The 15,983-nt window shown below is 47.9% G+C and overlaps 1 protein-coding gene across 5 annotated transcripts in view; it reads left to right on the top strand.

The window, feature by feature from the left end:
• Nucleotides 1-15,983, top strand: part of GMIP (GEM interacting protein) — a 176,218-nt gene that overhangs the window by 18,425 nt on the left and 141,810 nt on the right. Inside the window, exon 2 of one of the 5 annotated variants that reach the window (XM_063931571.1) lies at nucleotides 5,089-5,116. The exons of the other annotated variants lie outside the window; for them this stretch is intronic. Within the exon in view, the coding sequence (XP_063787641.1) occupies nucleotides 5,114-5,116 (3 nt within the window). The 5' untranslated portion in view covers nucleotides 5,089-5,113. The remainder of the gene's footprint in view (nucleotides 1-5,088; nucleotides 5,117-15,983) is intronic. 5 annotated transcript variants of the gene reach the window in all.

Genomic DNA, 15,983 nt, shown 5'->3' with positions numbered 1-15,983 from the left:
GACATGTATGAGGAGGAAAATGATGTGGAGGCGGAGCAAATGCCTGTGAATGTGATGTCACCCCCTGCGGGGTCGACACCTGTGTGGTTGGACTTATGGAAGGAACGTAGAAAGTGTCAACTCCTTACACAAAAGGTTTGACGACATAGGACAGCCGGCTACACAGCTTGTGCCTGTTCCAGCGTCTCAAATGTCATCAGGGGCTTTAAAATGCCCGCTACCTCAGGTGACAGATACAGACGTCGACACGGATACCGACTCCAGTCTCGACGATGATGAGACTAGTGTACCCTCCAATAGGTCCACCCGTTACATGATTGAGGCAATGAAAAATGTTTTACACATTTCTGATAATACCCCAGGTACCACAAAAAAGGGTATTATGTTTGGTGAGAAAAAACTACCTGTAGTTTTTCCTGCATCTGAGGAATTGATATGAGGTGTGTGAGGAAGCGTGGACTTCCCCCGATAAGAAATTGATAATTTCTAAGTAGCGTACCCTTTTCCGCCAGAGGATAGGTCACGTTGGGTAATACCCCCTAGGGTAGATAAAGCGGTTACACGCTTATTAAAAAAGGTGGCACTACCGTCTTCGGATACAGCCGCCCTGAAGGACCTGCTGATAAAAAGCAGAAAACTACCCTTAAAGCTATATACACACACACGGGCATTATATTGAGACCTGCTATTGCCTCGGCATGGATATGCAGTGCGGCAGCTGCGTGGTCAGATTCCCTGTCGGATAATATTTATACTATAGATAGGGACAATATTTTGCTGAAAATAGAGCATATAAAAGACGCTGTCTTATACATGCGTGATGCACAGAGGGATATTTGCCGACTGGCATCACAAATAAGCGCTATGTCCATTGCCGCCAGGCGGGGGTTATGGACTGGGCAATGGTCGGGCGATGCCGATGCAAAACGACACATGGAAGTTTGCCCTATAAGGGGGTGGAACTGTTTGGGGATGGTCTTTCAGACCTCATTTCCACAGCTACGGCTGGGAAATCAAAACTTTTGCCACAAGCTACCCCACAGCAGAAGTAAGCACTGTATTATCAGGTACAGTCCCTCCGGCCCCAGAAAAGTAGAGGGATAGAGGCTCATCTTTTCTGCCAAGAGGAAAAGGTAGAGGGAAACAGCTGCAGCACACAGCTAGTTCCCAGGAGCAGAAGTCCTCCCCTGCGTCCGGTAAGTCCACAGCATGACGCTGGGGCTGCTCAGGCGGACCCGGGTACGGTGGGGGCCCGTCTCAGAAATTTCAGCGCACAGTGGGCTCTCTCACAGGTGGATCCCTGGGTTCTTCAAACAGTATCTCAGGGGTACAGGCTGGAATTCGAGACGTCTCCCCCCCGCCGTTTTCCTAAAATCTGCCTTACCGGCAACTCCCTCTGTCAGGGAGGCAGTGTTGGTGGCTATCCAAAAACTGTATTCACAGCAAGTGATTATCAAGGTACCCCTCCTTCAACAGGAAAAGGGTTACTATTCCACAATGTTTGTGGTACCGAAACCGGCCGGTTCGGTGAGACCCATCTTAAATTTAAAATCCTTGAACACATATAACAAAAGATTCAAGTTCAAGACGGAATCGCTCAGGGCGATTATTGCGAACCTGGACGAGGGAGATTACAGGGTCTCTCGGGACATCAAGGATGCTTACCTGCATGTCCCCATTTACCCTCCTCACCAGGAGTACCTCAGGGTTGTGGTACAGGACTGTCACTATCAGTTCCAGACGCTGCCGTTGAATTATCCACGGCACCGAGGGTCTTTACCAGGGTATTGACCGAAATGATGATACTCCTTCGTAAGAAGGGAGTTTTTAATTATCCCGTACTTGGACGATCTCCTGATAAAGGCGAGGTCCAAGGAACAGTTGGTAGTGGGGGTAGCACTTTCTCGGGAAGTGCTACAACAGCAAGGCTGGATTCTCAATATTCCAAAGTCACAGCTGGTCCCGACGACACGTCTTCTGTTCCTGGGAATGATTCTTGACACAGACCAGAAAAGAGTGTTTCTTCCAGTGGAAACAGCCGAGGAGTTGTCATCTCTAGTCAGAGACATCCTAAAACCGGGACAGGTGTCGATACATCAATGCACACGAGTCCTGGGAAAAATGGTAGCTTCATACGAAGCAATTCCATTCGGAAGGTTCCACGCAAGGACTTTCCAGTGGGACCTGTTGGACAAATGGTCCGGGTCCCATCTCCAGATGCAACAGCGGATAACCCTGTCGGCAAGAACAAGGGTGTCGCTGCTGTGGTGGCTGCAGAGGGCTCATCTACTAGAGGGCCGCAGATTCGGAATACAGGACTGGGTCCTGGTGACCACGGATGCCAGCCTTTGGGGCTGGGGTGCAGTCACAAAGGGAAGAAATTTCCAAGGACTGTGGTCAAATCAGGAGATTTCGCTTCACATAAATATTCTGGAGCTAAGGGCCATTTACAATGCCCTAAGCCAAGCAAGACCCCTGCTTCAGAACCGGCCGGTACTGATTCAATCAGACAACATCACGGCGGTCGCCCATGTAAACAGACAGGGCGGCACAAGAAGCAGGAGGGCGATGGCAGAAGTCACAAGGATTCTCCGATGGGCAGAGAATCATGTGTTAGCACTGACAGCAGTATTCATTCCGGGAGTGGACAACTGGGAAGCAGACTTCCTCAGCAGGCACGACCTCCACCCGGGAGAATGGGGACTTCATCCAGAAGTTTTCCAGATGCTGGTAAACCGGTGGGAAAAACCACAGGTGGACATGATGGCGTCCCGCCTCAACAAAAAGCTAAAAAGATATTGCGCCAGGTCAAGGGACCCTCAGGCGATCGCTGTGGACGCTCTAGTGACACCGTGGGTGTACCAGTCGGTTTATGTGTTTCCTCCTCTACCTCTCATACCCAAAGTACTGAGAATAATAAGAAAGCGAGGAGTGAGAACTATTCTCGTGGCTCCGGATTGGCCAAGAAGAGCTTGGTACCCGGAACTTCAAGAGATGCTTGCAGAGGACCCTTGGCCTCTACCGCTCAGACAAGACCTGCTACAGCAGGGACCCTGTCTGTTCCAAGACTTACCGCGGCTGCGTTTGATGGCATGGCGGTTGAACGCCGGATCCAAAAGGAAAAAAGCATTCCGGTGGAAGTCATCCCTACCCTGATCAAAGCCAGGAAGGATGTCACCGCAAAACATTATCACCGCATTTGGTGGAAATATGTTGCTTGGTGTGAGGCCAAGAAGGCCCCAACGGAGGAATTTCAACTGGGTCGATTCCTGCATTTCCTGCAAGCAGGTGGGACGTTGGGCCTCAAATTGGGGTCCATTAAGGTCCATATCTCGGCCCTGTCGATTTTCTTCCAGAAAGAACTGGCTTCACTGCCTGAAGTTCAGACTTTTGTCAAGGGAGTTCTGCATATTCAGCCTCCTTTTGTGCCCCAAGTGGCACCTTGGGATCTCAATGTGGTTTTGGAGTTCCTGAAATCACATTGGTTTGAGCCACTTAAGACTGTGGATTTAAAATATCTCACGTGGAAAGTGGTTATGTTATTGGCTCTGGCTTCGGCCAGACGTGTGTCAGAATTGGCGGCTTTGTCTTGTAAAAGCCCCTATCTGATTTTTCATATGGATAGGGCAGAGTTGAGGACTCGTCCTCAGTTTCTCCCCAAGGTGGTATCAGCTTTTCACTTGAACCAAGCTATTGTGGTGCCTGCGGCTTCTAGGGACTTGTAGGATTCCAAGTTTCTGGACGTAGTCAGGGCCCTGAAAATTTATGTTTCCAGGACGGCTGGAGTCAGGAAAACTGACTCGCTGTTTATTCTATATGCACCCAACAAGCTGGGTGCACCTGCTTCTAAGCAGACTATCGCGCGCTGGATTTGTAGCACTATTCAGCTGGCGCATTCTGCGGTGGGACTACCGCAGCCTAAATCTGTTAAAGCCCATTCCACAAGGAAGGTGGGCTCATCTTGGGCGGCTGCCCGAGGGGTCTCGGCTTTACAACTTTGCCGAGCTGCTACTTGGTCAAGGGCAAACACGTTTGCAAAATTTTATAAATTTGATACCCTGGCTGAGGAGGACCTGGAGTTCTCTCATTCGGTGCTGCAGAGTCATCCGCACTCTCCCGCCCGTTTGGGAGCTTTGGTATAATCCCCATGGTCCTTACGGAGTTCCCAGCTTCCACTAGGACGTCAGAGAAAATAAGATTTTACTCACCGGTAAATCTATTTCTCGTAGTCCGTAGTGGATGCTGGGCGCCCATCCCAGGTGCGGATTGTCTGCAATACTTGTAAATAGTTATTGTTACACAAATCGGGTTGTTGTGCGAGCCATCTTTTCAGAGGCTCCACTGTTATCATACTGTTAACCGGGGTTCCTATCACAAGTTATATGGTGTGATTGGTGTGGCTGGTATGAGTCTTACCCGGGATTCAAAATCCTTCCTTATTGTGTCAGCTCTTCCGGGCACAGTGTCCTAACTGAGGCTTGGAGGAGGGTCATAGGGGGAGGAGCCAGTGCACACCAGATAGTCCTAAATCTTTCTTTAGAGTGCCCAGTCTCCTGCGGAGCCCGTCTATTCCCCATGGTCCTTACGGAGTTCCCAGCATCCACTACGGACTACGAGAAATAGATTTACCGGTGAGTAAAATCTTATTTTAAATATTGCAAAGGCACATTCAAATATAATGGTGACGCATGGTGCAGTTGCGGCGTGTCCTAGGATGTCATGTCGCAGCTTCTCCATAGGTAACACCTGAGCCACATCTGAGAACGCCAGAAGAACCCAACACTGCCTGGGCCCAAAATTAGAACTAGCTCTGCAACCACTAAACCCACCAGTATTGATTGTTCCAGGGCCTCAGTAGCGGCAAAACACTGACGGGCCTGGCTGTGCTTCTATGGCGGTACACCTGGAGACTGCTTAGGGCACACTAGTGTGTCACGGCACAGTGGTTGAAAAACACTGGCTTGTACGTTTATATTAATATTATTTGGTATTATTGTCTGTGTCAGAAATGGAGCCTGCATTTATTATAGTCTTTATGTTAAAGAGAATCTGGTACTATTATTGAATGGTATTATTGTTTTGTTTCAGAAAGGGAGCCTTGCACTAGAATTGAATGGTAATATTATTGTCTGTATCAGAGAGTCTGGCATTATTATTGTATGGTATTATTGTTTGTATCAGAAAAGGAGCCTGGCATTACTCTTGTATTTGTTGATTGTACCAAAAAGGGAGCCTCAAACTATTATTATTATTATTATTATTATTATTATTATTATTATTATTATTTTTGGGTAGTCCACCGCAGCCCCAGTAGAGTGGGCACCTTTCCAACAGTCTGCCCACTTCATAGTAAAGTGGACATAATGGTGATATAAATACAGCAAAACTGCAGTGGAGGGGTGGGACTTAATGATGCCATTATATGCAAATTGCAACATTTTAGCCACACCTCTATGTAAATACACTCCAGTCGCAGCAGTCTTCCTGTGAGGGGATGGGGCCTAATGATGCTTTTCTCAATCTCTTGGCAAACTAATTAGCTCTTTTGGATTACAGTATCATCTGTACGTGGATGATACTCAGATCTACTTATCCTCCCCTGATTTGTCACCATCTTTATTGTCCATGTCGCTTAATGCCTATCTGCTGTTTCATCTTGGATATCATCTCGCCACCCGAAACTTTAAATTTCCAAAACAGATTATATTTCCACCGGCCAATAGTAGTTACCAACCTGATATCTCTATCACTGTTAAGAACTCAACAATCACTACTTCCCCGCAGGCTCGCTGCTTAGGTGTCATCCTTGACTCTGTACTGTCCTTTGTTCCCCACATTCAATCTGTCTCAAAATCATGTTACATGCCCCTAAAAACATATCCAAAATACAATAATACCTTACACAAGACACTGCTAAAACTCTAATCCATGCTCTCATTATCTCCCTCATTGATTATTGCAATAGTGTTCTTACTGGTCTTCCCAAAACGAGGCTCTCACCAGTACAATCCATTCTGAATGCAGTTGCGAATCCAGTCTGTCACTGCCTCCATTGGTTACCTGTATGCTACCATATTCAATATAAAATACTTTTACTCACACACAAGACCATTAACCAAACTAAACTAATGTACTAATGTACATCTCTTTGTTAATCTCAAAATATCTCCCAACCCGACCTCTCCGCTCTTCACAAGATCTACGTCTCTCATCCACACTCATTACTCGCTCTCATTCACGATTGCAAGACTTTTTTTGGACTCCACCCATTCTGTGGAATGCCCTACCACACACAATAAGACTCTACTCTTGTCTCCAAACCTTCAAGCGTTCCCAGAAAACTCACTTCTTCAGGCAAGCTTATCACTTTCCAGAACTTTCACATAACCTTCATAAACTTTCCTATCCCATTACATCCCCACAGTACAGTCCACACATATCCTCACACATTTTCTCTTTCTTCACTTTCCCATCCTTCTGACCCCTGGCCAACATTGCTGGGTACCATTTCACACAGCCCACCAAGAAACTTTGCAATCTGGTGGACTATTCTGCAATAGAAAACACCTATAGGTGTGTAGTAATGCCTTTTTCAGTATAGATTGTAAGCTTGCGAGCAGGGCCTTCCTACCTCTATGTCTGTCTGTTATTACCCAGTTTTGTCTTATCACTGTTGTTTCGAATTGTAAAGCGCAATGGAATTTGCTATGCTATATAAGAAACTGTTATTTATAATAATAATAATAATAATAATAATTTTTAAAAAAAGGAAGCCCGACAATATTATTGTATGGTATTATTGGTGTCGGTATCATAAAGGGAGTCTGTAACTATTAGTGTATGTTATTATAATTGTCTGTATCTTAATTGAAGTCTGGCACTATCATAATATTGTATTAGTATTGTCACTATAAGCAAGGAAGTCTAACTATTACTGTGTAGTATTAATATCTATATCAGCAAGTGAGACTGGCACTATTATCGTATTGTATTCGTTGTGTATTTATCAGAAAATGACTTTGGAATTATTAGTGTATGATTTTATTAGTGTGTGTACAAAGAACGGAGTCTGGCCCTATTCTTGCATGGTTTTACTAGTATTTTGGATCTGTTATTTGCCGGATCGCTAACTATCATACCAATTGTTTCCCTATTTCTCATCTATGTCCCTCCTGTCTGTCTGTCTATCTGTCTGTCTCTCTTTCTCTGTCCTTCTCTCTCTCTCTCTCTCTCTCTCTCTCTCTCTCTCTCTCTCTCATCTCTGTCTCTCCTATCTGCCTCTCACTCTAGCAGTCTCTTATCTCTGTCCCCCCTCTCCATCTCTATTTCTCATCTCTGTCCCTCCTGTCTCTCTCTCTTTCTCTTTCTCATCTCTGTCTTTTCTGTCTGTCTACCTCTTTCATGTCTGTCTGCCCTGTGTGTCTCTATCTCTCTCATCTCTGTTCCCTCCCCATCTGTGTATCTCTGATTTCTGTCCCTTACCCTCTGTCCTTCTCTCATATACGTACCCATGGATAGTGTGGTGCTGGTATTATATGGTTACATTAATATTTTCTTTAGTAGAAAGGGCAGCTGGCTCTAATATTGTATAGTACAGGTTGAGTCTCCCTTATCCAAAATGCTTGGGACCGGAGGTATTTTGGATATGGGATTTTTCCGTATTTTGGAATAATTGCATACCATAATGAGATATCATGGCGATGGGACCTAAATCTAAGCACAGAATGCATTTATGTTTCATATACACCCAGCCTGAAGGTAATTTTAGCCAATATTTTTTATAACTTTGTGCATTAAACAAAGTGTGTCTACATTCACACAATTCATTTATGTTTCATATACACCTTATACACACAGCCTGAAGGTCATTTAATACAATATTTTTAATAACTTTGTGTATTAAACAAAGTTTGTGTACATTGAGCCATCAAAAAACAAAGGTTTCACTATCTCACTCTCACTCAAAAAAGTCCGTATTTCGGAATATTCCGTATTTTGGAATATTTGGATATGGGATACTCAACCTGTACTAGCATTGTGTCAGTGATTCTTGAAAAGTTGTTTGTGGAAATATAGGGCATGTAGTGATTAGGCCCAGATGTAATCACTGGAAATGTTATTTCATATTCTTTGTATGAATAAAACAATTGTATTCTATTGATCTAGGTGTGTTCAGAATGTAAAATTGTCCTGTGAAATGTATCAAAATGGCTGACATGCTGTGTCCTGTATGTGACCTGTTTGCATGACTGCAGAAGGGGATCATTTGTAAATGAATGGTGTATGGGATACTTGTAGAGGCTCAAGAAAGTGAGATAACGATCTCGGCCCAGTATTAATAGATTGTGGCTGGGATGTAATGATGTCCGAGTTCAGCGGCCGTGCAGGATGCTGGCTGAACTTAGACTTTTTTTTAAAACTGCAACCATGTAGCGAAACCATCCGTTTTACATGATAGCTCCTCTAAAAAAAATTCCAAGTTTGGCCGGCATCCTGCATGGCCACCGAAGTCAGTATTATTACATCCCGTCCAATGTGTTTAAAGTGTCTGCTTCAAACCCAAGACCTCCTTTTAAAACCAATTCAAGAAAGAGATATTGTACTGTACATCTCAAAGAGGTTATGAAATGGGTTAAGGAGGTGTCCCAAGATTCATTGGGTCACCTTTAAAGAATGTTGTGTCTATCTGCGAGTAACTCATCAGGGGCGGAACTGTGGGAGGCAGTGGAGTCGGCTGCCGCCGGGCTCCTGTCCTGCAGGGGACACATTTCCTCCACTGTCTCCCGCTGCCTGATCGCCGCTGCTCAGCGGCGGAACTTGCGCCTCTGCAAGCGGTGCAATGCACCGAGGCTCAGCGCTAAGAAGGGGCCCACAGCCAGCAGCAGTGTAATGAGTCACACTGACTCATTACACGCTGCCGCCGCTGCGCTGCAGGCCTTAACACAGGAGGAAGCCGACGGACATGAGCGCACAGCGCCAGCAAGCGAGAAGGGTGAGCTCATCACCCTTCATCTCGGCACCGCGCTGCTGCATCTTCCTCCAGACTCCTGGTCTCTGCCACCGCTGCATGCTGGGAGAAGGGGGAGGGAGGAGGGACAGTCACGGCAGCAATGTGTGTGTGGAGAGTGAGGACTGGGAGACATCGGCTCAGCCGCAGTGAGGAGCCTTTCAGGAGCCATGAGGTGCAAAGTATGTTGTACATACATGCAAATGCTGGCTGTGTGTTTATGTATTTAGCTGTGTGTGTGTTTTGCTATGGGTGTATGTGTTTTGCTAGGGATGTATGTGTGTGGTATTTTGCTATTGGTGTATGTATACTGTATTTTTTTGCTATGGGTGTGTGTTTGTGTATGTATATATGTGTTTTGCTATGTGTGTTTAGTAGTGTGTGTGTGTGTGTGTGTTTGTACGTTTTTGCTATGGATGTGTGTATATGTATTTTGCCATACCTCCCAACTGTCCCGATTTTCGCGGGACAGTCCCGTTTTTTGGGGTCTGTCCCGCTGGCCCACCCGCGGGCCGTAGTGTCCCGCGGTGGGGGGGGGCAGTTGGGAGGCTCAGTCTCTCGCTGCTCTGCTTAGCAGAGCAGCGGTGAATAGACGCTGTGCGCATGCGCACAGCGTCTATTCATTGTAGACAGAGGGAGAGGGGGCATGCCAGCGGCTCACGGAGCGCTGGGCATGCCCCCTCAGTGACAAATCGGGGGCGTGGCTCGCGATTGCGGGTCTTCCCGCGAAGCCACACCCCCTTTTCATAGGCCACGCCCCTTTTCGGGGCTTCGCCGCGCGTGTGTCCCTCTTTCAAGGCGGCCAAAGTTGGGAGGTATGATTTTGCTGTGTGTGTGTGTGTGTGTTTACTATGTGTGTATATACAGTATACTGTATATCCATATCTACAGATGTAGCCACACTCACGACTAGTGTTCCCATGTCTATGAAATGTGCGTGCGCTATAGAGAGAATTTCGGCTGCTTGTCGCAATGCGTACGTCCATACCAATGCATCACGGCAAAAATTAGGCTGGCTACATCTGTTTCTATCTAGCTCGCATTCCTCGTAGTTAATCTTTGTGTGCACATCAGGTAGACACTGGCATAACATGTATAAGGCTCTCAACTGTGTGACGTAACGTGTATAAGCCTCTCTACTGTGTGACGTAACGTGTATAAGGATCTCTACTGTGTGGCATTACATGTATAAGGCTCTCTACTGTGTGACGTACCGTGTATAAGCCTCTCTACTGTGTGACGTAACGTGTATAATGCTCTCTACTGTGTGGCGTACTGTGTATAACAGGGCCGTAACTACGTGTGTGCCAAGTGGGCTTGGCACACAGCGCAGTTGCCCTGAGGGCGCAACGGCCAGCGGCATGTAATGAGTCAAATTGACTCATTACATGCCGCCTCTGTGTGCGCCGCGCTGGAGGAGAGAGACCAGCGCCGGGCAGCAGAGAAGGAAGAGGAGGGAGGGGGAGCAGGGAGCCGCAGCAGCGCTATTTGATTGGTAGTAAGCGCCGCTGCAGCATCCCCCTCTCCCTCTGTATTGGCTGCCCGGCGCTGCTATGGATGCTGGGATGCAGTTCCAGCATCCACAGCAGCGCCAGGCAACCAATACAGAAGGAGAGGGGGATGCTGCAGCGGCGCTTACTACCAATCAAATAGCGCTGCTGCGGCTCCCTGCTCCCTCTCCCTCCTCCTCCTTCTCATCTCACTGCACTGAGGGACTCGGAGATGCCAGCACGAGGAGCCTGTCAGCGGGGAGAAGGTAAGTATATCCCTCTCTCTCTTTCTTTCTCTCTCTCTCAGGGGGACACTGTCTGCCGCAATGTGTAAAATGGGGTCCTGGCTGCCGCAATGTATAAAAAGGGGGTCTGGCTGCCGCAATGTGTATAAAGGGGGCCTGGCTGCCGCAATGTATAAAAAGGGGGTCTGGCTACCGCAATGTGTAAAAAGGGGACTGGCTGCCGCAATGTGTAAAAAGGGGGCCTGGCTGCCGCAATGTGTAAAAAGGGGGCCTGGCTGCCGCAATGTGTAAAAAGGGGACTGGCTGCCGCAATGTGTAAAAAGGGGGACTGGCTGCCGCAATGTGTTAAATGGGGTCCTGGCTTCCACAATGTGTAAAAAGGGGGCCTGGCTGCCGCATTGTGTAAAAAGGGGGACTGGCTGCCGCAATGTATAAAAAGGGGGTCTGGCTGCAGCATTGTGTAAAAAGGGGGACTGGCTGCCGCAATGTGTAAAAAGGGGGACTGGCTGCCGCAATGTGTAAAAAGGGGGACTGGCTGCCGCAATGTGTAAAAAGGGGGACTGGCTGCCGCAATGTGTAAAAAGGGGGACTGGCTGCCGCAATGTGTAAAAAGGGGGCCTGGCTGCCGTAATGTGTAAAAAGGGGGACTGGCTGCCGCAATGTGTAAAATGGGGTCCTGGCTGCCGCAATGTGTAAAAAGGGGGACTGGCTGCCGTAATGTGTAAAAAGGGGGACTGTCTGCTGTAATGTGTAAAAAGGGGGATGCTGTCTGCCGTAATGTATAAAAGGGGCTCTACCTGGTGTAGTGGCGCTACTGTGCAGCGTAATTTGAATAATGTAGACTACTGTGCACCGTAGTATGAATTGCTATTATTTTATGGCCACGCCCCTTCCCCGTGAAGCCACGCCCCTATACATTTTTCGCGCGCCTGTGGCGCGCACTGCCCCTATCTACCCTGGGGGGGGGAGGGGGCGCCACTGTCGTTTCTTGCACACAGCGCTAAAATGCCTAGTTACGGCACTGGTGTATAAGCCTCTACTGTGTGACGTAACGTGTATAATGCTCTCTACTGTGTGACGTACCGTGTATAAGCATCTCTACTGTGTGACATAACGTGTATAATAAAAGAAAATAACTGCGCTTAGAAACACTTTACAGATTTTCTCTAACGTCCTAGTGGATGCTGGGGACTCCGTAAGGACCATGGGGAATAGACGGGCTCCGCAGGAGACAGGGCACTTTAAGAAAGAATTTGGATACTGGTGTGCTCTGGCTCCTCCCTCTATGTCCCTCCTCCAGACCTCAGTTTGAATCTGTGCCCGGACGAGCTGGGTGCTACTTAGTGAGCTCTCCTGAGCTTGCTAAAAAGAAAGTATTTTGTTAGGTTTTTTTATTTTCAGAGAGATCTGCTGGCAACAGACTCCCTGCATCGTGGGACTGAGGGGAGAGAAGCAGCCCTACTCACTGAAGATAGGTCCTGCTTCTTAGGCTACTGGACACCATTAGCTCCAGAGGGATCGTACACCGGATCGCACCCTTGGTCGTCCGATCCCGGAGCCGCGCCGCCGTCCCCCTCGCAGATCCGGAAGACAGAAGCCGGTGACAGAAGCAAGAAGACTTCGAAATCGGCGGCAGAAGACTCCAGTCTTCATATGAGGTAGCGCACAGCACTGCAGCTGTGCGCCATTGCTCCCACACTAAACCCACATACTCCGGTCACTGTAGGGTCAGGGTGCAGGGGGGGGGGGGGGGGCGCCCTGGGCAGCAATTAGAGACCTCTTTGGCAAAAGTTAGCATAATATACAGTTGGGCACTGTATATATGTATGAGCCCCCGCCAAAATTGTACATGAAAGCGGGACAGAAGCCCGCCGTCGAGAAGGCGGGGCTTCTTCCTCAGCACTCATCAGCGCCATGTTTTTTCTCCACAGCACCGCTGAGAGGAAGCTCCCCAGTCTCTCCCCTGCAGTTACACGGTAGAAGAGGGTAAAAAGAGAGGGGTGGGCACATAATTAGGCGCAAAAATCAATATAAACAGCAGCTACTGGGTTAACATTAAGTTACTGTGTTATTCCTGGGTTAATAGCGCTGGGGTGTGTGCTGGCATACTCTCTCTCTGTCTCTCCAAAGGGCCTTATAGGGAAATTGTCTTCAGATGAGCATTCCCTGAGTGTGTGGTGTGTCGCTACGTGTGTGTCGACATGTCTGAGGTAAAAGGCTCCCCTAAGGAGGAGATAGAGCAAATATGTGTGTGTGAGGGTGTCTCCGTCGACAATGCCGACACCTGTTTGGATATGTGTAATTAAGTGCTAAGGTGAAATTATTGCACAAAAGATTAGAGAACAGACAGGAAATCTACCCATGTCTGTCCCTATGTCGCAGAGACCTTCAGAGTCTCTCAATGCTCACTATCCAAAATAATAAACACTGATATCGACACGGAGGTTGACTCTAGTGTCGACTACGATAATGCAAAGTTACAGCCAAAATGGCAGAAAAGTATTCAATATGATTATTGTAATAAAAGATGATTTGCATATCACTGATGACTCATCTGTCCTTGACACAAGGGTACACATGTTTAAGGGGAAGAAAGCTGAGGTAAATTTCCCTCCTCTCATGATGAAAAAGAGCGGGAATCTCCAGACAAGAGACTGCAGTTTTCCACAAAGAATTCTCAGGCAGTATCCTTTCCCCACTAGGGCCAGGATAGGATGGGAATCTTCCCCTAGGGTGTCACGTTTGCCCAAAAGGTAGCCCTGACGTAACAGCTGTTCTCAGGGATCCTGCAGATAGCGTGCACATTCTGGTACACTACTCAGACCGGCGATTGTGTCGGCATGGGTTTATAGCGCTGTGGCAGCGTGGACAGGTACCTTAGCAGCAGAGATTGAGACCCTAGTATGTAGATATATATATATATATAGAGAGATATATATATATATATTAAAGATGCTGTCTTAAGAGATATATATATATATAAAACATGCCCAAAGAGACATGAGTCTACTGGGTCCTAGAGTCAAAGCTATGTCGATTTCTGCTTGACGTGTCCTGTAGAATATGCAATGGACAGATGATGCCGATTTAAGAGGCATATGGAAGGCTGAGGATTGTGTGGAGAAGGGTTCTCGGACCTGGTCTCCACAGCTATAGCTGGTAATTCTGATATTTTGCCTTATATTCCTACACAGCCTAGGAAAGCACGACATTATCAAATGCAGCCTTTCGAACAAAGAAACAAGAAAGTCCGAGGTGCGTCCTTTCTTGCCAGAGGCGGGGGCAGAGGAAAGAAGCTGCACAACACAGCTAGTTCCCAGGAACAGAAGTCCTCCCCGGCCTCTACAAAAATCCACCGCATGTCGCTGGGGCTCCACAGGCGGAGCTAGGTCCGGTGGGGGCACGCCTTCGTAAGTACAGCCACAAGTGGGTTCTCTCCCTGTTAGATCCCTGGGCAATAGATATTGTGTCTCAGGGATACAAGCTGGACTTTGAGAAGATGCCCCCTCACCGATGGCCCTGCCGGCTTCCCCCCACGAGAGGGAAACAGTGTTAACTGCAATTCACAAATTGTATATTCAACAGGTGGTGGTCAAGGTTCCCCTCCTTCAACAAGGAGGGGGTTATTATTCGACCATGTGGTAGTCCCGAAACCGGACGGTTCGGTCAGACCCATATTGAATTTAAAATCCCTGAACATATACCTGAAAAGGTTCAAGTTCAAGATAGAATCGCTAAGAGCGGTCATTGCAAGCCTGAAAGGGGGAGATTTTATGGTGACTCGGGACATAAAGGATGCATACCTTCATGTCCCCATTTATCCACCTCATCAGGCGTACCTCAGAATTGCGGTACAGGATTGTCATTACCAATTTCAGACGTTGCCGTTTGGTCTTTTCACAGCCCCGAGAATGTTCACCAAGGTAATGGCGGAAATGATGGTGCTCCTGCGGAAGCAAGGGTCACTATTATCACGTACTTGGACGATCTCCTCATAAAAGCGAGATCAAGAGAGCAGTGGCTGAACAGCGTATCACTTTCTCTGGAAGTGTAACGGCAACACGGCTGGATTCTATATATTCCAAAGTCGCAGTTGGTTCCTACAGCTTATCTGCCTCTCCTAGGCATGATCCTAGACACAGACCAGAAAAGGGTTTATCTCCCGATAGAGAGAGCTCAGGAGCTCGTGACACTGGTCAGGAATCTATTAAAACCAAAACAGGTGTCAGTGCATCACTGCACTCGAGTCCTGGGAAGGATGGTGGCATCATACGAGGCTATTCCCTTCGGCAGGTTCCATGCGAGGACCTTCCAATGGGACTTACTGGACAAGTGGTCCGGATCACATCTTCAGATGCATCGGTTAATCACCCTATCCCCCAGGGCCAGGGTGTCTCTCCTGTGGTGGCTGCAGAGTGCTCACCTTCTCGAGGGTCGCAGATTCGGCATTCAGGGCTGGGTCCTGGTGACCACGGATGCAAGCCTCCGAGGGTGGGGGGCAGTCACATAGGGAAGAAATTTCCAAGGGCTGTGGTCAAGTCAGGAGACTTGCCTTCACATCAACATCCTGGAACTAAGGGCCATATACAACGCCCTACGTCAAGCGGAGTCCCTGCTTCGCGACCAACCGGTTCTGATTCAGTCAGACAATATCACCGCAGTGGCTCATGTAAACCGCCAAGGCGGCACAAGGAGCAGGGTGGCGATGGTGGAAGCCACCAGAATTCTTCGCTGGGCGGAGAATCACGTAAGAGCACTGTCAGCAGTGTTCATTCCGGGAGTGGACAACTGGGAAGCAGACTTCCTCAGCAGGCACGACCTCCACCCGGGAGAGTGGGGACTTCATCAAGAAGACTTCACGCAGATTACAAGGAGGTGGGAACTGCCACAGGTGGACATGATGGCATTCCGCCTCAACAAAAAGCTACAGAGATATTGCGCCAGGTCAAGAGACCCTCAGACGATAGCTGTAGACGCACTAGTGACACCGTGGGTGTTCCAGTCGATTTATGTATTTCCTCCTCTTCCTCTCATACCCAAGGTGCTGAGAATCATAAGAAAAAGAAGAGTGAGAACAATACTCATTGTTCCGGATTGGCCAAGAAGGACTTGGTATCCGGATCTGCAAGAAATGCTCACAGAGGACCCATGGCCTCTGCCTCTAAGACAGGACTTGTTGCAACAGGGGCCCTGTGTTTTCCAAGACTTACCGCGGCTGCGTTTGACGGCATGGCGGTTGAA

The sequence above is a fragment of the Pseudophryne corroboree genome, chromosome 6, assembly GCF_028390025.1.
Source record: "Pseudophryne corroboree isolate aPseCor3 chromosome 6, aPseCor3.hap2, whole genome shotgun sequence".
NCBI lineage: Eukaryota > Metazoa > Chordata > Amphibia > Anura > Myobatrachidae > Pseudophryne > Pseudophryne corroboree.
The sequence above is the reverse complement of the archived record's forward strand: the minus strand, read 5'-3'. Positions and strand labels throughout refer to the sequence as shown.